Genomic DNA, 24,896 nt, shown 5'->3' on the forward strand with positions numbered 1-24,896 from the left:
TCAAGTAATAATTTGCACTTAAAAAGTTTTAAAAAATAAACAACTATATTTGATATTTATATAGATTTTAGGCCTCACTTAAATTTTGTTTTAGACCTCAAATTACGTTGAGCCGCCCCTGACTAAGGGTACAAAAAAGGTAGGAGTTCCTAGAGAGGGTAAAAAAATTTATACATTATTATCAACTTTTGATGCAAAAGAACAAATCAGGAAAACATTGAACACCTGATATGAGTGGCATATGCACCTACTTTTATACCCCTAAACACTATAAAATGATCCCCAAGGTAAAGAGGATTTTTTTCCAGGAAAATGAACTTTATTTACCAGCTATAACAGTAAAGTCATCATATAACTATTTTTTGGTCACATAACACAACATATATGTTCCTTAGCTTCCTCTATGTCAAAACATTGTTTAGGGCTAATGAGAGCATATAATTGCAATAAAAAATGAATTTGAATATTGAAACCATTCAGTATATTAGTCATGGGATATGGTTGACTAAGAAATTCCTCAAAAGCATAAAGCTAGCTGACTTTCTCTTTCTCTATAAAGAAAGAAATAAGGACTTATTTGGTTGAGATTTTTTCCTAATATAAATAACTTTATTTTTGTTGTTAGTCAGTATGTTTAATTAAGCCAATTTTTCTGAAACCAGTTTGATTAGCACATGGGGATCCGGAAATTTTGAATTAATAACAACCTTTCATTCATATTTGGATAATGTAAAGCAAGCAGGATTTCTTCTAATATCTTCTTATAATGTTAACAGATTACTCAAAGGACAAGATCTTGCTGGTGTTCTCCCTCCCTCCCTGGTCAAGTTACCTTATCTCAAGACAATGTACTGCATAACTAACTTTGATCTATATTTTCAAACTCTTAGGAGTTTTACTTTTTTTACCTGAGAAATATATTGTTCAACATCTGTCCTGCAGTGATGTCGCGCTCAACTATTTGAGTGGTACTATTCCCCCTGAATGGGCATCTATCAAACTGGAATTTATGTGAGCTGCACTTTAATTGCACTTAATACTTTAATTTAGACATTACATAAAAAGGTCCCTTTAATTTGAACTATCCAATAATTCATGGTTTTCAGGTCTGTTATGGTGAATCAACTCTCTGGGCCGATTCCTAAATACTTGGGAAACATGACTACACTACGTTATATGTATGTTCTCTTGGATTTCACCACACCCATGAGGATAAGTAGTCCTTATTTTAACATTTATTGAGCTGGACTGCAAAACTTTCAGGAGTTTGGAGAGTAACATGTTTAATGGAACTGTTCCAAAAGAACTCGGAAACATGGTTAATCTGCAGAGTCTGTAAGGCCTTCCTAACTAGCCTCCTTTAGATGAATTGAAAGGTTTTAGAATATCTTGACAAGTCAGTTGCCTTTTGCTTTGTGCAGCACTCTTAGTTTTAATAATCTCACAGGTAAGTTGCCCGAGGAAGTCAATAAACTCACAAAATTAACAGAACTGTGAGTAACTCTGAATATACTTCTGATATAATGTCCTCTAGGTCCTATTGCATTCCTGTTTTTCTGAATTCTCCTTCTTTCCCTTTTGGCATCAATGCAGTAGGCTGAGCGGTAACAACTTCACTGGAATACTTCCTAGTTTTGAGAGTTTGAAAAACCTTCAGAAATTGTGAGCATTTTCACACCATTTGATGTGTAAAACCTAGTAATTTCTAGTTAAATTTAAATTATATCAGACTTCATGCTTGGTTAACAGAGAGATTCAAGCTTCGGGTTTTGAAGGACCTGTACCACCAAGCATTTCTGTCTTGACTGAAATGACGGAATTGTGAGTTGTTTTCTAGGTTGCATACTTTCTTTAGTTGCTTATTATGGTGTCCCCTTTTATTTGGTTGGGATTTTATATTAATATGATGTCTTTACAGAAGAGTCAGTGACTTGACTGGAAGTGCTTCAGAATTTCCACCGCTTGAGAACATGACAGGCCTAACAAGATTGTAAGTAATTCCATTACTTTCCATAGTTTTTGACAGTGTCTCTTTCCTGAAACTAATTTGTGACTGCAGGATGTTGAGGAGCTGCAATTTATCAGGGAATATTCCTTCTTACATAGCTAATATGCCTCAATTGAAAATTCTGTAAGTTTTCCACCTACCTACCTTCACTCTGATTTGTTTTCTTTCCTTTCTTGAAATCCTTTTCTTTCTCCCTTCCATAACCAGTTGTTTTAACAGAATCATGTATGCCATGTATGCGGGTCTTCTCTTTTATTGTAGGGAATTCCGCTCAATGTTTTTAGACTAGGAAACAGAAGGAGGGGTTATTGAAATTGAGTCTTAATTAAATGTGAACATCATTGTAGCACTTCTGGAGTACCTCCAACATTTGTGACCCTTTAATTGCACATGTTTATGCATGGTTTCTACTATGCATATGCTTTCACTGATTGATCGTCTTCTTTCAGTCTAGAAGATCAATGGAATTTTTTTGGTTCACTTGACATAAATACATGGTTTTGTTAGCACTTAAGCTCCCTCTCACGTGACATTTCAACCTAGCCGAAATTCTTTCATTACTTAATCTCAAGTTGGTAAAGTATTGTTTCTGGATTGAATATGGTTTTCTTTTGGGGCAGAGATCTAAGCTTCAACAGGCTTGAAGGACAGATCCCGGATCTGGAGAACCAGGACAGACTGCAGCTCTTGTAAGTGACAAACTTAACATACTCTAAATTCTTCTTTTAGCTTGCCTGACTCTATGCCAGCAGTAAATTCAAAGCCAACTTCTTCTCCTTAATTGAAATACATATGATAAATTTAAACTCGAGACTTGGATGCCAATGTGCTGAGTCTTCAAACACGTTTATTGCAAAGAAATTTTAGTTTCTGACATTTCATAGGTTTTTTAGAGTTTGATTCATTTATTTTGAAGTTTCTTGTTCAAATTGATATCTGTTGAATTAAAGATTTTGCTTCACAAGGTACCTGACAAGCAATAGACTTACTGGACCAATTCAAGATTGGATCAAAAGTAGAAATTCCAAATAGTAAGTTTATTACTTTTGATTAGCATGGTTTTGTTTATAACCTACTCATGCCGATGAGAATGCCAGATTCTCTTTATCTCAAGAACTTAAGATTCTAAAGGCATATAGCCCATAAATGCCAATTTTTCATACACATCGTATCCCGAAAAGAATTTCTTTTTCTGCAACACACTTGTTGATTTTACTATGCTCCATTTGCAGTGTCATAGATCTATCTTACAACAACTTCAACGAAAGCTCTGTGCCAACTACTTGTCGGGAAACCCTGTATGTCTTCTTCCCACTCATTTTTGTCATTGGGACACCAGCTGTTGTTATCTCTAAGCTACATTTCCTTCTTCTTATCAGAAACTTGTTCAAAAGCTATAACTCAACTAAAAAGTCGTAAGTTATTTAACTTTTCTTATAGGACACAAGATGCATAGTTTTTCTCTTTAGAAAATTATCAACTGGTTCATGCCTTCTGACCCTCTTTCCAACTTGATACAGAGAACTTGGGAAATGCTTGTCAAGTAATGATTGTTCAAAGAGTAAGTTTATCCTTCTACAAGACTATGATTCATTTTCTCTCTATCTAAGATTTAGAGCACTTGAAAATTTCGTTTCTTATTGTGTCTGTCATGTTACATAGAGGCAATGCTAGATAATTTGTTTTAATTAAATACAGATTGGTATTCAGTGCACATAAATTGTGGTGGAGAGAGTGTGACAATAGGGGACACCACTTACGAAGCAGATGAAGATTCCGCAGGTGCTGCAAAGTTTGTTTACTTGAAAGAGAGCTGGGGATCCAGCAACACCGGGGACTTCTGGGATCGTCCCATAGCATTGAACGAGTACAAGGCAACTAATGTATCTTCAATTAAGGGACATAACTCAGAACTATACACGACAGCTCGTCTCTCAGCTTTATCTCTAACTTACTATGGACGTTGTTTAGCAAATGGAAACTACACTGTGACACTGCACTTTGCAGAGATTGTTATAAGAGATAACCGATCTTTCCAGAGTCTCGGAAAACGGATGTTTGATGTCTATATTCAGGTCAATTAAATATTAATCTGAGTATTGAATCCAGGTTTAGGTGCTGTTTGCTAACAATTTAACTGGATGCAGGGTGAGAGGAAGCTCAAAGATTTTGACATTAGAACTACTGCTGGAGGAGTTGATAAAGCTTTGACAAGAAAGTTCAATGCATCTGTAGAAGATGGCATTCTAGAAGTGCGCTTTCAGTATGCTGGGAAAGGAACAACAGCTGTCCCTAGAAGAGGAAGCTATGGCCCTTTAGTTTCTGCTATCTCTTTTGAAGCTAGTAACACTACTATTACCCTTTATTTCACTTATTTCTCTTTCACAGACTCTCTACACTTTATTCTATTACCTTGGTGACCTTTTACATGATGAAATTATGATACTGTTTCCACATGTTAATTATTCTCAGAGAGCCTAGAGAAGAGGCTTCATCTTTTTCCTCAATCACTTTAAGATTATAAGTATAAAAACAAATGTAAGTGCATTTTACACTCTTCCTCTTCCTTTTTTCTATATCATAGATTTCAAGCCCCCTTCAAATCACAAAAAGATGGCTCACATCATTGCTGGAGCAGTGGCGTCCTCATTAGTTCTCCTTTTTACAATATTCTTTGTTGCTTGGAGGAGAAGCAGAAACAGTATATCAAAGGAAGAAGGTGATGCTACAGTACCAGCCTATTTTGTGTCTTACTTCTTAAATTGATAGAGCTTACTGTATTGTGTTCTCCATGATTTCCTGAAAAGTTCTTATCAAAATAAAATGATGGATTTTGAAAACAAGAACATTATGGAGATGCGCATTTCATATTAGTACATGATTTTCCACATTATATGGAAGTGTTACACGTTTTAAATGTTCTTTCCCCCTGCAAATGTACAGAATTAAGAGGACTAGATCTACTGACTGGTGTATTTACCATCAGACAAATCAAAGCCGCGACAAACAACTTTGATGCTGCAAATAAAATTGGGGAAGGTGGTTTTGGCTCTGTCTACAAGGTGCATCTCAATCTGATCACTCACAAGCTTTCTACTCTCTCTCTCCACATACCAATGCCTCATCCCATGCAGTCTTTTACATACACATGCGAGCAGAGGCAAATCCAAGATTTTAACTTAATGGGTTCAAGGTTTTTATTTTTTGAAATTATGAGTTTAAAACTTAATATTTATTACTCCCTCTGTTTCAATTTGTTTGTCTGATTTTGACTTGTCAGTTGCCACGAAGTTTAAGAAAGTAAAGAAAACTTTTCAATCCTATGGGGTCTTAAATCAAATATAGATAGAATGTACCAAAATATCATTTAATCTTGTAATCTTAACATGTAATGTGGAAAGTTAGAATTTGCCAAAAAAGGAAAAATGATTCTTTTTTAAACGGACCAAAAAGAAAAGTAAGACGAACAAATCGAAACGGATGGAGTATATTTTTACAGATTTTCTCATAATTCTACAGTTTAAATGAAAAAGATGGGTTCAATTGAAACCATTGTCAGAACTATAGGTCCACTGTCCACTGCAGGGAACACTACAAACCAATTACCTAGAGCCTTTTTTGTTTAGCTACAACATCTAAAAATGGAAGTTATGCATAGACAGCTATGACCTGTTTATTTCTTCTCTTTTTTTTGTAATTAATAAACAGGGTACACTACTGGATGGTACCGTTATTGCTGTTAAGCAGCTTTCATCCAAATCGAAACAAGGGAACCGTGAGTTTGTAAACGAGATAGGTATGATCTCTGGTTTACAGCACCCAAATCTTGTCAAACTATATGGATGTTGTGCTGAAGGAAATCAACTTCTATTGGTGTATGAGTACTTGGAGAACAATAGCCTCGCCCTTGCTTTATTTGGTAATTTACTATCCTTGCTCATTGTTTTCAGTTATAAGAGAAGGTATGAATAGATTCTTAGTTCTGATTAAAATGCAGGTCCAGAAGAACATCGTCTCCAAATAGACTGGCCAACAAGGCAAAAAGTCTGCATTGGGATAGCAAAAGGCTTAGCTTTCCTACACGAAGAATCCTCATTAAAAATTGTTCATAGGGACATCAAAGCAACAAATGTACTTCTTGACAAGAAACTAAACCCAAAGATCTCTGATTTTGGTCTGGCCAAACTTGATGATGAGGATAAAACACATATCAGCACTAGAATTGCTGGAACCATGTGAGTTTTGTGACAAGTTTTCTTGTTCATGTTTATGTTTTGTGTTCATTTAGTAAGAAATATATATCATGGCACGGATTTATGTTGTTCTCATCCATGCAGCATATATACATTCAAGATTGCTAGAACCCTTACATTCTCTCTTTCTTGCATTTTCGATATCTTATACAAGGTAACTAGCAATAGTTTACATATTCTTAACCAAAAAGGGTGGTGAAGTTACAAGGACTAGAACATAATGGCTTGATCATATTTCTGGTATTGATTGCATTACTTCAATTTGAGTGATAGAAAAGGTTTCTGGCCTATGGATCCTCTTTAAATCTTAAAGTTTCTTCCAATGAACTTAACTTGTATCTCATCACAACCGTTCTTCATATACTGAAATATCAAGCATGAAGTTAATGCCACGTTTAGAAATAACACATGCATGAATCTAATGTTTCACTCTGTTCTGCAGAGGATATATGGCACCTGAATATGCACTATGGGGCTACTTAACCTACAAAGCAGATGTCTACAGCTTTGGAGTTGTTGCATTAGAGATTGTTGCTGGGAAGAACAATATGAAATATCGCCCTAATGAGAAATTTGTTTGTCTTCTAGATTGGGTAAGGAATCATTATCCTTAATATTAATTCCTATGTTACAAACTTTTGAACCAGTATCTTTGGATTTTATTCAGGCCCTTGTTCTACAAAAGCATGGAAAACTGATGGATCTAGTAGATGAAACATTGAGTTCAGATTTCAAGAAGGATGAGGCTCTAAGGATGATAAATGTAGCTCTGCTATGTACCAATCCATCTCCAGCACTTAGGCCAACCATGTCTGCAGTAGTCAGCATTCTTGAAGATCATCTTGACCTTCCTGAGTTTAACTTGGAATCAAGATCCCATGATGATGATGATGATGAGCTCAAGTTTCAAGGGTTAAGAGACAAGTATGACGAGATGCGGAGCTTGAGCGAAAGTCAAACACTTACTCATTCGTCCAACACTACACGAAGAGATTCGAGTCAAACACTTACTCATTCGTCCAACACTACATCTGATTCGGCTTAATTAAATTCACACTCAGATCAATATTGTGAAACAAAGAGTAACATATTATTTTAGGACTATATATGTGATGTGAGGTAATGTTTCCTTAAACTGATAGAAAGTGTAATGGTCTATACAGATACTATTTTGGAGGAGACGCCATTCCAAGCAAATGGTAAACTTCTACGACTAATACTAACGTCTGGAAAACAGTCATGAGAACTGATATGAATAAGGAATTTAAATTTATGAGTTCATCCTCATAAATAGTAAATGTTAAAGCTAGGTGTAAAGCAAGTGTTAGTATGTTAGTACTATATATATAGTCATTGATAATTTACATTTTTATGTCTATTTTATCTTTGCTATTAAATAAATACTTGTGACACCCCAACTCAAGACAAGAAGTCTCACATCGGTAAAATTACAGAAGAGATGTTGGATATATAAATGAGCATGTTTTACCAACTAGTGACACAATTAAAAGTGTCAGTGCCCAACAAGTATATTGGCATCTTCACTAGTTGCCTTTCAATAGTTCCTTCTCTGCTCGCACCTTCCCTTCAGTCTAATTGGCCGAATATTTATGGTAAGAAACTCAGGGCAAATACCAACATGGCAAATCTCATACGGTGGGGCAAACCTCAGCGAGGACGCTGAGTCCATAGAGGGGGTATATGTGACGCCCCAACTTATAAGACAAGAAGTCGCATATCGGCCTCGATGAGTCCATAGACCTCGTTGAGTCCATAGAGGGGGTATATGTGATGCCCCAACTTAGACAAGAAGTCTCATATCGGCCTCAATTAGTCCATAGAGGGGTATATGTAATGCCTCAACTTAAGACAAGAAGTCTTATATTGGCTAAAACATAGAAGATATGTTGGGTATATAAGTAAGTAGGTCTTACCAACTAGTAACGTGTTTTAAAGTCGTGCAGGCCTACGCTCAGACTGAACAATATTTAGATGGATAACCCCTTCCAATCCAAAATTCAAGAGGTAATAGATGTAACCTGTTTGGTTTACAAGCAGCTGCCTTTAGTCTTTCCCATCGTGGTGATTGAGTAGACATCAGGCGAGAACGGACCTTATAACTTGCACCCACTAGCCTTTGTAAAGTCGATATTTCTATCGAGTATCGGCAGGACAATTGGCACAGGCCTACAGTCGTTCTACAGGAGGTTAAAGCTTTGAGAGAGATGGGAGATATTTATTAAGGCTGATTTGGTATAATTATCCCTATCCTTTATATTTCTTAAGTTTTGTTCAAGTAATAATGAACAACTATTATTGAATGAAGGGAGTATTATGGACTTTGATTACTCTAATAGTTTTTGTAACTCTATAAAGCAATCTATAGTACCGTAATTTATAGTTCCATTTTAAATAGTTCAAAGACAAATTGATCCTTTTTTTCTTTGTTTTGGAGTCACAAAGACAATATATATTAAAGCTATTTGGTTAGTTATAAAACATTTTTGAGCTAGTTGATTAACGACAATGATATTTTTAAGCCAAAAATATAATAGAAGATAAATTGACTTATTTCAAATAGTTCAAAAATATTTTGAACCCTTTTCCCTAAGCAAAAGATATGCAAAGTATCAAAATATCGCATTGATGAGGATGATAGTTCCATATATCTATTTATTTTAAATGAGTAGTGGTTAGAGTTCCAATAAGCCAAGTCATTAATGAGAGTAAAATTGAGATGTTACGATAAAAATAATTTTCAAATATTGAAAAATCTCATATTTTTAAATAAATGTGTTATATAAATGGCAGTTTCACTCAAGAATGATAGCTGTCATATCTGAGGAAGATATATATCTAAATCTGGGGTTTAATACAGAGGCGGAGCTAGGTGGGGTTTGTGGGTTTGGATGAATTCAATAACTTTTTTGTAGATCCTATATTTATACTGAAAAATTAAATAAATATATATGTATGTTAACTTGTGAACCCCAACAAATGTTTTCCACGCTAAAGTTGTGGGTTCAAACCCCACTATCAACTCTTTAAAGGAAATTTAAAACCCACGCCTCTAGTTTAATATGATGGGATGATCCTTTTTGGAGCTACAAGCTACAAGTAGTTCTCCTCGATTTAAATTTGTTCGTTTAATTTTGATGAAACTTAAGATCCTTTTTGGAGCTACAAGCTACAAATAGTTCTCCTCAATTTAAATTTGTTCGTTTAATTTTGATGAAACTTAAGATCCTTTTTGGAGCTACAAGCTACAAATAGTTCTCCTTGATTTAAATTTGTTTGTTTAATTTTGATGAAACTTATGATCTTAAAAATACGTGGAAAGTATGGATTCTGATGTTAAGCTAAAGTTGGAAAGGAAAAATATGATTGGTTAATCCTCCCAATTAACAACCAGAAATCTTGATTAGAGCATAATCCAACGCACAGCTCCAGTTAGTTACTGAATGTTTTTTTTTTACGTAGAAATATTATTGTCAAATTAACATCATATATGATAATTGTACTACTATATTAAATTATAAATATCCTTGTCGACACAACTTGCTTTCATTTACACTATCCCTTTAGTTTTCGTTTTAATTTATGTGATTGAAATTAAATTATTAAGGATAGTATTTTAAAAAGAAATTTATAATCTAAAATGAGAGATACATAACTTTTTTTGTTTTTTCCAGCCGATTTTCGAACCCCACATTGAAACTTCAACTAAATTTGGAATACGTACTGCGGACACATTTGGAGAGACCGATTAAATCTGAATCGCACACTACATAGTCCATTTGAGGGCGACACTGCCCTATATAATTTTATCCATACATATGACTCAAACTCAAGAATGTGTAATCAAGTTAAAGTGATCATAACTTTTGTTTTAGAATAACTTTGTGGTAGTGTATTATACTTTTGTTATAAAGTTTTACTTATTTGGTAATATTGTATTAAAAATTGGGATAATTTTGATAGTTTTCACAACTTATGAGGTTTCATGTTTATGAGCAAAAAATAGAACTTAAAAAATCAAAATTGCATTTCCAAACAAAAACTTCAACTTCATCGCATATGATTTCATCTCACATGGTCAAACGGGCCCTTAATTATTGGTATTAAGCATAACATATTTGTTACTTGCACGGTTACCTTTAAGGTTTAGGACTAAAATGATTTTTAAAAAATACTTTAGGGACTATTTCGATTACATAGTATAAATGAAAGACTAAAATGACCATTTTTTCATACATTAAGAACTACATATGTTGATTAATTACATGGTATATATATATATATATATATGAAGGACTAAAATGATAACATTTTTTCATACATTAAGGATCGTTTAATTTTGATAACAATAGCATACCCAATGAAATTTGGGGAGAGTAAAATGTACTCAAATCTTAACATTACCTCGTGAAGGTAGAACGACTGTTTCCGAAAGATCCTTGACTCAAGTACAACAAATCCAAGTATAAAGAAGAATGAGGCAGTGAAGAAAATATAGCAAGTAACAAGAAATAAAACAATGCAAAGTCTACCAGAAAGGAGACAAAAACATCAATTATATAATGTGATAATTGAAACACAATGAACAACATGCTAGAATAGATTAAATATTGAAAACAATAATAAACAAATATAAAAAAAAAGAAAAAAAAAAAGAACTACAATAATATACCTAGGATCATGGCAAAGCCCAACCACCCTAGGTAAGACAACATTACATTACCTACTAACCTTCTAACTTCTATCCTAATACGTGTCCTCCACGTACACCCCCCTATCTAACGTCATGTCCTTGGTAACCTAAAATTTCATCATATCTTGTCTTATCATGGGCGAAGCTATCCTTTGTCACGATCCAAAAATAGACATGCTGACACTTCACACTTGAACTCCATTTTTAGCTTCAAAATTGAAAATTTAATGTGATTTAGATGATTGTTGTGAAAAATGATTAGCAAATGATTAACTAAGTATAAATCAATAGCTACAAATTGATTTGGTACTACTGAAGACAATTTTAGAGACTACCATTAAAGAACTTTGGAAAAAGCTTGAAGAAATCATGAAATGTATATGGTGATTTTGTGATATCAAGAATAATTTCATTTTGAAAAAGTTGAATTAATTATATAACCTCTAATTGAAAATTAACACATGGATTATTTAATGAACTTTAGACCACTAAAATATTTGAGTTGCTTAGTTGGAAATTCGGTAATAGATTAGGGAGACATTAAACTATTTTGTCGGCATGTAGTATTAATATATTTTGTCTTTAATTACTTGTCCATTTTTTCTTTTTGAGTTATCCCTAATTACTTGTTCATTTTGACAAATCAAGAAATGATAATTTATTTATTTTTACCTTTTATATCCTCAATTAATTACTTTTTAAAAATCATAAGTTTTTAATTCATGTACTTCATAATTAATAGGGTAAAATAGTAAGGTCAACCATTGTTTTAGTTATGTCAATTACAAAATGGACAAGTAATTACGGAGAGAGGTCGTTCCTCTATAAAACATAATGAAACTTTGCATGTTTGAGCATTAAAGAAAATGTCAGCATTATATGATTTCAGTATTTCTTCTTTTCTGCTTATCTTAGTCCTCTGCTTTCTAGTACAAACCACTGAAGCACAAAATTACAGTCGTCTTCTTCCTCAACATGAAAGTAATCTTTCTCATTCTTGGCATATAAAGTTTGAATCTTTACAGAAAAAATCCATTTTTATGAGTTGTTGTATACAACTTTTATGGTTTTGCAGAGAATGCTCTTATAGAAATAGCGGAGCAGTTGGGTAAAAAGGACTGGGATTTTAAGTTGAATCCTTGTAATGGCAACACAAATTGGACTACAAAAATTGACAATACATCGACGTATGTCAACTATGTAACCTGCAATTGCTCTACCCCTGATGGTTTCTGTCATGTACAAATCATGTGAGCTTCTTCCTGTTCTTCTTAATGTTTTTGGTATTAGGAAAATGCTTTCTTTCCAAAAAAATAGATATTTCCACCAAAAGATGAATTCCAACTCTTATTCCGACAACAGGGATGGTAAGCACTCTCCATCTCCAATTCTATGGTTGTGAGTTCGAGCCAAGAGCAAAAAAAAGGTGGGAGTTCTAGGGAGGGTAAAAATGAAAAAAAAAAAAACTCTTACTCCAAATCAATTGCTTTAACCAAAAATTATACATATTTATCGACATCTAATAATGCAAAAAGAAATATCAGGAACGCCTGCTATGAGTAGCATAGGCTCCTGCTTTTATACTATACCCCTAAACACTATATAATAATCCTCCAAGGTAAAAAAAAAATTCCAAATGAAATGAACTTTATTTACATGACACACCATATATATTTCTTCCTCTATGCCAAAACTTTGTTTATTTATCTGGAACCAGTTTGATTACCACACGGGGATCTGAAAATTTTGAACTAATAAACAACTTTTGCTTTCATATTTGGATAATGTAAAGCAACAGGATTTCAAATTATAATGTTAATTCTTCTTATAATGTTAACAGAAAACTCAAAGGACAAGATCTTGCAGGTGTTCTCCCTCCCTCCCTGGTCAAGTTACCTTACCTCAAGACAATGTACTGTTTAACTGACTTGGAAGTTGGATCTGTACTTTCAAACTCTTAGGAGTTTTTTTTTTTTTTTTTTTAATCATTATGATTATCCTTTGCCTGAGATATATATTGTTCAACATCTGTCCTGCAGTGATGTCTCGCGCAACTATTTGAGTGGTACTATTCCCCCTGAATGGGCATCTATCAAACTGGAATATATGTGAGCTGCACTTGAATTGCACTTTAAATTTTAGACATTACATACAAAAGGTCCCTTTAATTTGAACTATCCAATAATTCATGGTTTTCAGGTCTGTTATGGTGAATCGACTCTCTGGGCCAATTCCTAATTACTTGGGAAACATGACTACACTACTTTATATGTATGTTCTCTTGGATTTCACCACACTCATGAGGATAAGTAGTCTTTATTTTAACATTTATTGAGATGGACTGCGAAACTTTCAGGAGTTTGGAAAATAACATGTTTGATGGAACTATTCCAAAAGAACTCGGAAACATGGTTAATCTGCAGAATCTGTAAGGCCTTCCTAACTAGCCTCCTTTAGATGAAAAATGAATGGTTTTAGAATATCTTGACCAGTTAGTTGCCTTTTGCTTTGTGCAGCACTCTTAGTTTTAATAATCTCACAGGTAGGTTGCCCAAGGAAATCAATAAACTCACAAAATTATTAGAACTGTGAGTACCTCTGAATATACTTTCAATATAATGCCCTCTAGGTCCTATTGTATTCCTGTTTGTCTGAAGTCTCCTTCTTTCCCTTTTGGCATCAATGCAGTAGGCTGAGCGGTAACAACTTCACTGGAATATTTCCTAGCTTTGAGAATTTGAAAAACCTTACGGCATTGTGAGCATTTTCACACCATTTGATGTGTAAAAGCTAGTATTTTCTACTTAGATTTAAATTAAATCAGACTTCATGCTTGGTTAACAGAGAGATTCTAGCTTCGGGTTTTGAAGGACCTGTACCACCAAGCATTTCTGTCTTGACTGAAATGAAGGAATTGTGAGTTGTTTTCTAGGTTGCATACTTTCTTTAGTTGCTTATTATGGTGTCCCCTTTTATTTGGCTGGGATTTTATATTAATATGATGTCTTTACAGAAGAATCAGTGACTTGACTGGAAGTGCGTCAAAATTTCCGCCACTAGAGAACATGACAGGCCTAACTAAATTGTAAGTAATTCTCTTGAATTTGGTTTTATACATTAATGGTTCCATAGTTGTTGAAAGTGTTCTCTTTCCTGAAACTAATTTGTGACTGCAGGATGTTGAGGAGCTGCAATTTATCAGGGAAGATTCCTTCTTACATAGCTAATATGCCTCAATTGAAAATTCTGTAAGTTTGCCTTCACTCTGATTTGTTTCTTTCTTTTTTGATATCCTTTACTTTCTCCCTTCCATACACTGCTGTTTTAACCGAATTATGTATGCGGCCTTCTTGATTATTGTCAGGAATTCTGCTCAGTCTTTAGACTAGGAAACAAGAGAAGGGGAATTTCAGCCTAGCCGAAATTCTTTCATTACATAATCTTTAAAATATTCTTTATGCTATAGGTCTCAAGTTGGTATAGTATTTTTTCTGGTTTGAATATGGTTTTCTTTTTGGGCAGAGATCTAAGCTTCAACAGGCTTGAAGGACCGATCCCGGATATGGAGCGCCTGGAAAAACTGAAGAACTTGTAAGTGACAAATTTATCATACTCTAAATTCTTCTTTTAGCTTGCCTGACTATATGCCGGCCGTAAATTCTCAACAAAGCCAACTTCTTCTCCTTCATTGAAATACATATGATAAAATTTATACCTGAGACTTGGATGTCAATGAGACGAGTCTTCAAACACATTTAATGCAAAGAAATTTTAGTTTCTGACATTTTATAGGTTATTTAGAGCTTGATTAATTTATTTTGAGGTTTTTTGTTCAAATTGATATCTGTTGAATTAAAGATTTTCCTTCACAAGGTACCTGACAAGCAATAGACTTACTGGACCAATTCAAGAGTGGATCGAAAATAGAAATTCCGAATAGTAAGTTAATTACTTTGGATTAGCATGGTTTTGTTTATAACCTACTCATGCCATGATAATGCTAGATTCTCTTCATCTCAAGGACTTACAATTCTAAGGGCATATAGCCCATAAATGCCAATTTTTCATACATATAGTATCCCTATAAGAATTTCTTTTTGTGCAACACACTTGTTGATTTTGCTGTGCTCCATTTGCAGTGTCATAGATCTATCTTACAACAACTTCAATGAAAGCTCTGTGCCAACTACTTGTCGGGAAACCCTGTATGTCTTCTTCCCACTCATTTTTGTCATTGGGACACCAGCTGTTGTTATCTCTAAGCTACATTTCCTTCTTCTTATCAGAAACTTGTTCAAAAGCTATAACTCAACAAAAAAGTCGTAAGTTATTTAACTTGTCTTATAGGACACAAGATGCATAATTTTTCTCTTTAGAAAATTATCAACTACTTCATGCCTTCTGACCCTTTTTCCAACTTGATACAGAGAACTTGGGAAATGCTTGTCAAGTAATGATTGTTCAAAGAGTAAGTTTATCCTTCTACAAGACTATGATTCATTTTCTCTCTATCTAAGATTTAGAGCACTTGAAAATTTCGTTTCTTATTGTGTCTGTCATGTTACATAGAGGCAATGCTAGATAATTTGTTTTAATTTAATACAGATTGGTATTCAGTGCACATAAATTGTGGTGGAGAGAGTGTGACAATAGGGGACACCACTTACGAAGCAGATGAAGATTCCGCAGGTGCTGCAAAGTTTGTTTACTTGAAAGAGAGCTGGGGATCCAGCAACACCGGGGACTTCTGGGATCGTCCCATAGCATTGAACGAGTACAAGGCAACTAATGTATCTTCCATTAAGGGAATTAACAGTGAACTATACACGGCTGCTCGGCTCTCAGCTTTATCTCTAACTTACTATGGACGTTGTTTAGCAAATGGAAACTACACTGTGACACTACACTTTGCAGAGATTGTTATAAGAGATAACCGATCTTTCCAGAGTCTCGGAAAACGGATGTTTGATATCTATGTTCAGGTCAATTAAATATTAATCTGAGTATTATTGAGTCAAGGTTTAGGTGCAGTTTGCTAACAATTTAACTGGATGCAGGGTGAGAGGGAGCTCAAAGATTTCGACATTACAACTGCTGCTGGAGGCGTTGATAAACCTTTGACAAGAAAGTTCAATGCAGTTGTAGAAGATGGCATTCTAGAAGTGCGCTTTCAGTATGCTGGGAAAGGAACAACAGCTGTCCCTAGAAGAGGAAGCTATGGCCCTTTAGTTTCTGCCATCTCTTTTGAAGCTAGTAACACTACTATTACCCTTTGGTTCACTTATTAATTTCTCTTAGACACTTTATTCTATTATATTACCTTGGTGGCCTTTTACATGATGAAATTGTTTCCACAAGTGAATTATTCGCAGAGAAAAGACTTCATCTAAGATTATAAGTATAAAAACAAATGTACGTACATTTTACGCTCTTCCTCTTCCTTTTTCTATATCATAGATTCCAAGCCCTCTTCAAATCACAAAAAGATGGTTTACATCATTGCTGGAGCAGTGGCGTCCTCATTAGTTCTCCTTTTTACAATATTCTTTGTTGCTTGGAGGAGAAGCAGAAACAGGATATCAAAGGAAGAAGGTGATGCTACAGATGACCAGCCTATTTTGTGTCTTACGTCTTAAATAGATAGAACTTACTTATATCCACATACATATCCAGATCTTGTTTTCGAATAACAATTGTATTTCATAATGTAGAAATATTGATTAACATATGTCTTCTTTAAGATGGATAATGTATCGTTGTCAATTTCACGGGGTACACTTGAAAAAATCATATTTATTTGTAATAGATAATTGCATGTACAACGACTTTCTTTGTTTGATTCAAGATTATGAATCCTTCATGTGTAAATTTTATATGAGAATATTAACTAATTAATTGTTTAAATATAAGAGTATTACGAAACATAACATAATCAATCCATATTCACAAACAAGCTAGAACTTATTACAAATAGTTGAAATAATCCATTTGACTTAATTGGCAGCATCAGGGGTGCAACTGACTAAAGTGGTGCAATTTTCTAAAGACAATGACACAATCCTTGTTTATGATTATGCATAGGCTATGTATATATGTGATGACAATCCAAAGCCCAATTTGAGATTACTGGACCCAAACACGTAAGTTTAGATCATGTTGTTTGGTCAACATTAAGCTTTACTTTGTTTTCTAGTGAAAGCTTCTGCTATCATTTGGTCAAACCCTATAGCATGTAACAACATAGTATAGATGACAAAACTCATAATGTTTGTATATCAGTTTGTTAGCAGTTACTTATCGGCTACAACGATCCATCTACTTCTATTACTCTTTTTTAATCCCATTACAACCATACCTCAATTACATGCTTCTTAGAGTCGGCATATGCATTTTCACTAGTCATTTCACTTTATTTGGACCCATTTCATTCTAGTATTTACTACTAATTTATGGATCTCAAACAGTACAAGTTCTCTTAACAAACTAAAAAGATTCCTAGTGAATTGGCCTAATGTATGTTTACCTTCTTCATGACTAAGCATAATTCCAATTATATGACTATCATATCTATTATGTACCTGATGATGCGATGGAGAGAAAGAGTTCACAATTGCAAGCTAAGATCTGAAGCAAAGAAAAATAAATAAAAATGAGTAATTAGCAAACACAAAGGCTAAGCAAATACAAGAGAAAACTATAAAAAAAGATTAGAAGTAAAAAAATGATAATTAATTTACAATGTATATATAGAAAATGAAAATAACTATTCATATTCCAAAATTGAAGAGTCCATGCATTAGTTATACCATTCAATTAGTTAAATGATTAGAAAACTGAAAATATTTAACTTAATACGGAAAACTAACTAAATGTTTTGAAAACAGAAAATATTTAATTTAATACGAAAAACTAACTAAATGCTTTGAAAACAGAAAATATGGTGCTGGAAAATGGGATTGAACCATTGAACAAACATAATTCATAATTGATAAATAAAAATTAACTTTTGAGTTGGATTAATAATTAATAATTAATTAATATATATAATTTATACTAATATTTCTATATATTGTAGAGGTAAAATGGTAATCCAACTTTGTACTTTGGAGCTTCCCACTTTTAGTAATATATGATGATGATATGATATATGTGATGTGAGGTAATGTTTCCTTAAACTGATAGAAAGTGTAATGGCCTATATATACAGATACTACTTTGGAGGAGACGCCATTCCAAGCAAATGGTAAACTTCTACTACTAATACGAACGTCTGGAAAACAGTCATGAGAACTGATATGAATACGGAATTTAAATTTATGAGTTCATCCTCATAATAGTAAATGTTAAAGCTAGGGTAAAGCAAGTGTTAGTATGTTAGTACTATATGTTAATCAATTAGATCTCAACCATTAATTCTAAACTATGACATGTGTCTCACTATAACAAAAACAGTTTTTAGCGGCATTAAATATTGACATTAATAAAGAGTGCTAAAGTCTTTACCAACATTAGTTAAGTGTCATTAGAACCAATGTCGCTAAAGGCTTTAGAGACATATACAAAGAGTGCTAATTGCCGCTAAAAATACATATTTAGCGGCAATTAAGAATTAGTTACCGCTAATGATCATTTTTGATGTAGTATCTCCAATCCAAGCTAGAACTTGGGGAAAATGGAGAGAAGAGAAATGGAGAGGAGCTGAATCCTAGTATTATATATATAGTCATTGATAATTTGCCTTTTTGTGCTTATTTTACCTTTGCTATTAAATAGTTGTGACACCCCAACTTAAGACAAGAAGTCCCACGTCGGCAAAACAATAGGAGAGATGTAGGGTATATAAGTAATCAGACCGTACCAACTAATGACACGTTTCAAAGCCGTGTGAGCCTAGGCCCAGAACGGACAATATCACTAGCGGGCTGGACCGTTATAAATGGTATCAAAGTCACTCTTGTATCAGAAAGGGTGTATGTGACTCCCCTTCTCAAGACAAGTAGTCTCACATCGACAAAAACACAAGAGAAATGTTGGGTATATAAGTAAGCAAGTCTTACCAACTTTTAACACGTTTTAAACTCTTGTGTAGCCTTGTTGATATTAGCCAGAATTCAACTAAGTTTAGACAAATCTCGATAAGGCAGGGCAAACCTCAAAGCTGAGTCTAGGAAAATCACACACGGTGGGGCAAACCTCAGCGAGGATGTTGAGTCCATAGAGGGATACATGTGACGCTCCAACTTAAAACAAGATGTCTCATATCGACAAAAACACTGGAGAGATGTTGGGTATATAAGTAAGCAGGTCTTACCAACTAGTGACGCGTTTTAAAGTCGTGCGGGCCTAGACTCATATCGGAAAATATCACTAGCGGGCTGGGCCGTTGCAATACTTTTTAAAATCTAATACATTTCTCAAAGTATTAAATGTAATATATTCAAACGTTAATATAGTAATATTACCCCTATTATTAATTGTTTCTTAAGATGTGTGTCAAGTCAATAGTGGACAACTATCGTTGGACAAAGAGAGTATTCATTTTTCAATATTTAAATGACTTATATTAATTAAGGGTGATTTGGTAAAAATTACCCCAATCATTTATGTTTCTTAAGCTCTGTGTCAAATAAATAGTGAACAATTATTGTTGGATATATGAAATATTATGGACTTTGATTACTCTAATAGTTTTTGTAACTCTATAAAGTAATCTATAGTACCTTAATTTGTAGTTCCATTTTAAATAGTTCAAAGACAAATTGATCCTTTTTTTTCTTTGTTCTGGAGCCACCGTTAGTAGACAATGCTATTTGGTTTGTTATAAGACATTTTTGAGCTGGTTGATCAACGGCAATGATACTTTTAAACCAAAAACATAATTGAACCCTTTTCCCTAAGCAAAATGTATGCAAAGTATCAAAATATCGCAGTGACGAGGATGACAATTCCATACATCTATTTATTTTAAATGAGTAGTGGTGAGTTCCAACTAGTCAAGTCATTAATGTGAGTAAAATTGAGATGCTACGATAAAATAATTTTCAAATATAGAAAAATCTTATATTTTAAAATAAATGTGTTATATAAAAGGCAGTATATATCACTCAAGAAAAAATGCTAGCTGTCATATCTGAGGAAGATATATATCTAAATCTGGGGTTTAATATGAGGGGATGATTCTGTTGGTTTGTTAGCATTTTAATATTAATATTTTATTATATTAATTTGCACCTCTGTCCGTTTGGCAGAATCTATACTTACTATGTGAGGTGAGCATGTAGCATGCATTTTAGGAGTTACAATCCTCACTCCTAATGTGACTTTTCATCTACTGTCAGTTAGGCTTTATTGTCATTCTTCATTAGTGATTAATGTTGTAGAGAACGTTGGGAAGTTATGGTCTTTGTGTAGCATCTTCCTTTTGTCCGTTGAGTCTTTGCACGTTGGTGGCCTTTAGTTGCCCACTTTACTTCACTCTTTATTCCCCATTATTCTTTGTAACATATGTAACTCCTAAGACCATTATATTCACTATTTACTACACCATTATCTTCCTATTCATGGCTAGGAAGACTTCTTCTAGTATAAATAGTGGTGGTCTTCATTTGGTTTGGAATAGACAATACAACAAGAAAATATAGAGTGTATAAGGTTTGTCAAAAAGAGAGTTCTTATTAGTTGAAGGGAGGCGTTCTTTTTTGTGGAGCTTTGAACTCAACTCTTGTCCAGGGTTGTTGAATTATATATTGTGAATAGGCTGTTGTATCCTGGAGGGGACAAGTCAAGAAGGACTACTGCTGGATCGGTGAAAACATTTGCTGCAGTGGGCTTGAATCTCCTTAAAGAGAGCGAGATATCCGCGCCTCAGCCTGAAGAGATTTCTGTTTCTTCATTTTATTTCAATTGTATCTTGTATTTTTTATTATCTTGTAAGTTTTTCACTAACAGATTCTTTTTGGAGCTACAAGTAGTTCTCCTCGATTTAAATTTGTTTGTTTAATTTTGATGAAACTTATGATCTTAAAATACGTAGAAAGTATGGATTTTGATGTTAAGCTAAAGTTGGAAAGAAAAAAAAAACGATGGGTTAATCTTCCCCATTAACATCCAGAAATCTTGATTAGAGCATAATCCAACGTACAGCTCCAGTTAGTCGTTACTGATTTAATTTAATATTTTTTTACGTAGAAATATCATTGTCAAATTAACATGACATATAGTACTACTGCATTTACCATTTCTTCTTTTTATGATGATTGTACTACTATATTAATATCCTTGTCGACACAACTTGCTTTCATTTACACAACTCCTTCCGTTTTCGTTTTAATTTATGTGATAGTAATTAAATTATTGAAGATCAAATAAGTATTTTTTTTTCGAGATATTTAGTTAAGAATATATTAATAAAAACACTTTTTCTTCTTATTAGGAGCGATTATTTTTTCAAGGAATGTGTCAAAAACTAAAACAAGGACAAGTAATAGATTATGAGAGATGGAGAGAGTAGGGTCCACAAGGACTAATAATTTTCCAATGATATTATTGATTGGGGCCTAACATAAGTAATAATTTATGAGAAAAGTCTAAGTCTCAAGTCTACTGATGTCTATTTTGATCTAAAGCTAATAGGGTTCATGTCTCAACTAATAATGCTAGTCAGTATTATTTAACTTTTTCTCTACCCATTTTAATTATTAAAGTTGTTATAATAGTTTTCCACACATAAAGCAAATCTTGTCGGTTGTGGACTTTTCATAGTGCATTGAATTCCCAATCAGGAAATTTCGTATTTATTACTCTCTCCGTTCCATTTTATGTGAGGTAGTTTGACTCGGCACGAAGTTTAAGAAAGAAAGGAAGACTTTTAAAACTTGTGGTCCAAAATGAATGATAGAAATTTGTGTGACTGTTTATCGTTTCATTAAGGGTAAAATAGATATTTTATAGTTAAATTGTTACTTAATATAGAAATATGTCATTCTTTTTGGAATTGACTAAAAAGGAAAGTAAGTCACATAAATTGAGACAGAGGGAGTAATTATTATGGAGTTCGGAGCCAAAGGGACAACTTTTTTCCTCCAAAAAACATTAACGGTATACCAATTTTTTTTAAAACCAAAACGGCAAAATCGCTACTAAGGGAGCGATATCTTTTAACGTCGTGCACGTCGTTAAAAACTTCATTAAGGGATTTTTCACAACTTATGGAATTCTTATGTTCATGAGCAAAAAAAAAGAACTTTAAAATTAAAATTGCATGTCTAAACAAAACTTTAACTTCATCTCATAGGCTCATCTCACATAGTCAACACATGCACTTAATTATTGGTATTAAACATAACATATTTTTTACTTGCACTGTTATCTTTAAGGTTAAGGACTAAAATGATAAAAAAAAAACATTAAGGACTATATATTTCGATTACATAATATAAATGAAAGACTAAAATGACCATTTTTTCATACATTAAGTACTATATATGTTGATTAATTACATGGTATATATGAATTAGGACTAAAATGATCACTTTTTTTTTTCATACACTAAGGATCGTTTTGATAACAACAACAACAATAATAACAAATAACAATAACAACATACCCAATGAAATTTGGAAGGTAAAATGTGCGCAAACCTAATTGCCACTAGCTCGTGAAGGTAGAGCGGTTGTTTTCGAAGACCCTACAAGTACAAAAAAGGAGATAGTGAAGAGAATATAGCAAGTAACAAGAAAACAATGCAAAGTCTATCTGAAAGGAGACGAAAACATCAATTATATAATGTGATAATTGAAACACAATGAACAATATGCATAAATAGATTATTGAAAACAATAATAAACATTAATGATTAAAAAAAACTACAATAATACACCTAGTACCATAACCATGGCAATACCCCAGCCACTAGGCAAGACAACACTACATTACCAACTAACCTTCTATCCGAATATTTGTCCTCTACACCCTCCTATTTAAGGTCATGTCTTTGGTAACCTGAAGTTTCATCGGGATATCCTGTCTTATCAGGGGCGGAGCAACCCATGCTCGAGGGGTGTCAGCGAAACTCCTTCGCTGAAAAATTACATTATATATATATAGAGGTCAAATTTTGATTTAATAAATAAATATACAAGTATTGACATGGGTTAAAGGTTTAGTCTAATAATTAAAGGGTTAAGAAAATTCCTTAAGGTGCATTTTCTAGCCTTGCTAGCCTCTTGAATATAGCCACACTTTAACTCAAAAATAACTTAAAACATAAAAGAACTTATAGTGGTTTGAATTCCATAAATTATTCCTTGAATTTGAATATATAATAATCTGAACAGCTCTGTAAATCCTTGGTTCTGAGTCTTCAGGCACTCAACGAAATTTTTTAACACAATGAAATCTTTTTTTAGTTTTGAACTTATAAAGGTTAATTTGGATTATATGGTTGATATATATTATATAATACTCATTTAAATATATTAATTCTCCCGTCTAAATTGCATGCTGATAGATCTCTGCAAATTTTAATAATGTGTTGACAATTCTATGAAGAAGAAGGAAATTTATGCAATATATATTATCAATCTAAGATTTTATTTTATTTTTGAAAAATTAATTTCTTTTGGCTTACGTTGATCTAACAACATTTTTAGTCCCTATCAATCAGTCTATCTATCAATCATTACACAGTACGGGTGTATTTGGTTGAAAATATTTTCATCATTCGTAGGTCAAATTATTGTGGAAAACATTTACTTTAGAAAAAATACTAAACATAAAAATTAATTTACCTAAAGACCCTTCTAAATTATTATTAATAATTTATATTTATTCATTAATAATAGTAATATATTTAACAATGATATTCAATTTTTTTTTTAAATGTTTCGAATGGTCACTTACAGTCTTGGAAGTTGTAAATTTTTCACTTTTACGTGTTCACATCAGTACATAAGGAGCCACAATAATTGCTACAGATTTGATACGATTCAATATACAATTTTAGCTCAAATTTTATATTTAAGTTTTAAAAAAATTTGTTTAATTTAATTATAGAAAAAGAAAATTATTCAAAACCTAGTAAACAAAAAAGTTTAGTTCGAAAACCATAAACTAAATCTGGCTTCGCCTCTACACTTTATCATATCAAAAAGAAAAGCAACACAAAACAAAATAAAATTTATTCTTAGTTGCTCGGATGGTAAGCACCTCTCACTTCCAACCTGAAGGTTGCAAGTTTGAGTCACCAAGGAAGCAAAAGGGGTGGGAGCTCCTTGGGAGGATAAAAAAAATAAAAAATAAAAAATGAAAAAACTAAACATTTTTCAAGTCTATTAAGACTATACATTCATTTTGTTTTTTCTTAACAATAATTTGTGAACAAGTAAAAATAAAGTGAACCGGAGAAATAGTACGTAAGAAAAGACATACAATTTCATAACATGACAAAATGTTCTACTACAGTTATCGCAGAAAATAGTTTTCTAATTGCATTGTCGGTCTGGTACATTAAGTAAAGTCCTGATTGCATGTTCTGCTAAATAAAGATTAAAAAAAAGTAAGATCTCATTTGTTTGTTCACTAAATAAATTAAACCAAATAATTTTTGAATATGCATTTCTCTTAATATATTCACATATTATTAATATTTAAATAAAAATAACAAAAAAGTATTATATGATAACTTAAACATAGGAGTTTATTTAGGATTCTTATTTGGTTACCAAAAATAAGAAGGATTCTTTCGCTGCTTTCTTATCATTATTTTCACCTCGTTCTCCATCAACACCATTAAAGCAATTTGAGACAATCATCAATGGTAGCTTTTTAGTATTTTTTTTCTTTTTAAAATCTAGACTAATTAATCTCATAAAATAATTATTCATAACTTACTAAGTCTTGAATTTTTTTTGTGGATAGGTTCTTC

The 24,896-nt window shown here is 33.0% G+C and overlaps 1 protein-coding gene across 4 annotated transcripts in view; it reads left to right on the plus strand.

The window, feature by feature from the left end:
* Window positions 1-24,896, plus strand: part of LOC125836627 (probable LRR receptor-like serine/threonine-protein kinase At1g07650) — a 42,313-nt gene that overhangs the window by 1,384 nt on the left and 16,033 nt on the right. Inside the window, exons 3-24 of one of the 4 annotated variants that reach the window (XM_049515820.1) lie at window positions 777-848; window positions 943-1,011; window positions 1,107-1,178; window positions 1,264-1,335; window positions 1,422-1,493; window positions 1,594-1,662; window positions 1,750-1,821; window positions 1,919-1,990; window positions 2,060-2,131; window positions 2,629-2,697; window positions 2,974-3,039; window positions 3,241-3,306; window positions 3,388-3,423; window positions 3,529-3,569; window positions 3,707-4,083; window positions 4,156-4,351; window positions 4,593-4,727; window positions 4,952-5,070; window positions 5,717-5,927; window positions 6,006-6,243; window positions 6,704-6,854; window positions 6,929-7,509. In XM_049515820.1, coding sequence (XP_049371777.1) covers window positions 777-848; window positions 943-1,011; window positions 1,107-1,178; window positions 1,264-1,335; window positions 1,422-1,493; window positions 1,594-1,662; window positions 1,750-1,821; window positions 1,919-1,990; window positions 2,060-2,131; window positions 2,629-2,697; window positions 2,974-3,039; window positions 3,241-3,306; window positions 3,388-3,423; window positions 3,529-3,569; window positions 3,707-4,083; window positions 4,156-4,351; window positions 4,593-4,727; window positions 4,952-5,070; window positions 5,717-5,927; window positions 6,006-6,243; window positions 6,704-6,854; window positions 6,929-7,306 — 2,725 coding nt within the window. In that variant the 3' untranslated portion in view covers window positions 7,307-7,509. Of the gene's footprint in view, window positions 1-776; window positions 849-942; window positions 1,012-1,106; window positions 1,179-1,263; window positions 1,336-1,421; window positions 1,494-1,593; window positions 1,663-1,749; window positions 1,822-1,918; window positions 1,991-2,059; window positions 2,132-2,628; window positions 2,698-2,973; window positions 3,040-3,240; window positions 3,307-3,387; window positions 3,424-3,528; window positions 3,570-3,706; window positions 4,084-4,155; window positions 4,352-4,592; window positions 4,728-4,951; window positions 5,071-5,716; window positions 5,928-6,005; window positions 6,244-6,703; window positions 6,855-6,928; window positions 7,510-24,896 lie in introns of those variants that run through there. The other 3 variants (XM_049515821.1, XM_049515823.1, XM_049515824.1) reach the window with 3 other exon arrangements.

This window comes from Solanum verrucosum, unplaced genomic scaffold (assembly GCF_900185275.1).
Source record: "Solanum verrucosum unplaced genomic scaffold, falcon-dt-bn FXZP01000278.1, whole genome shotgun sequence".
NCBI classification, from domain to species: Eukaryota; Viridiplantae; Streptophyta; class Magnoliopsida; order Solanales; family Solanaceae; genus Solanum; species Solanum verrucosum.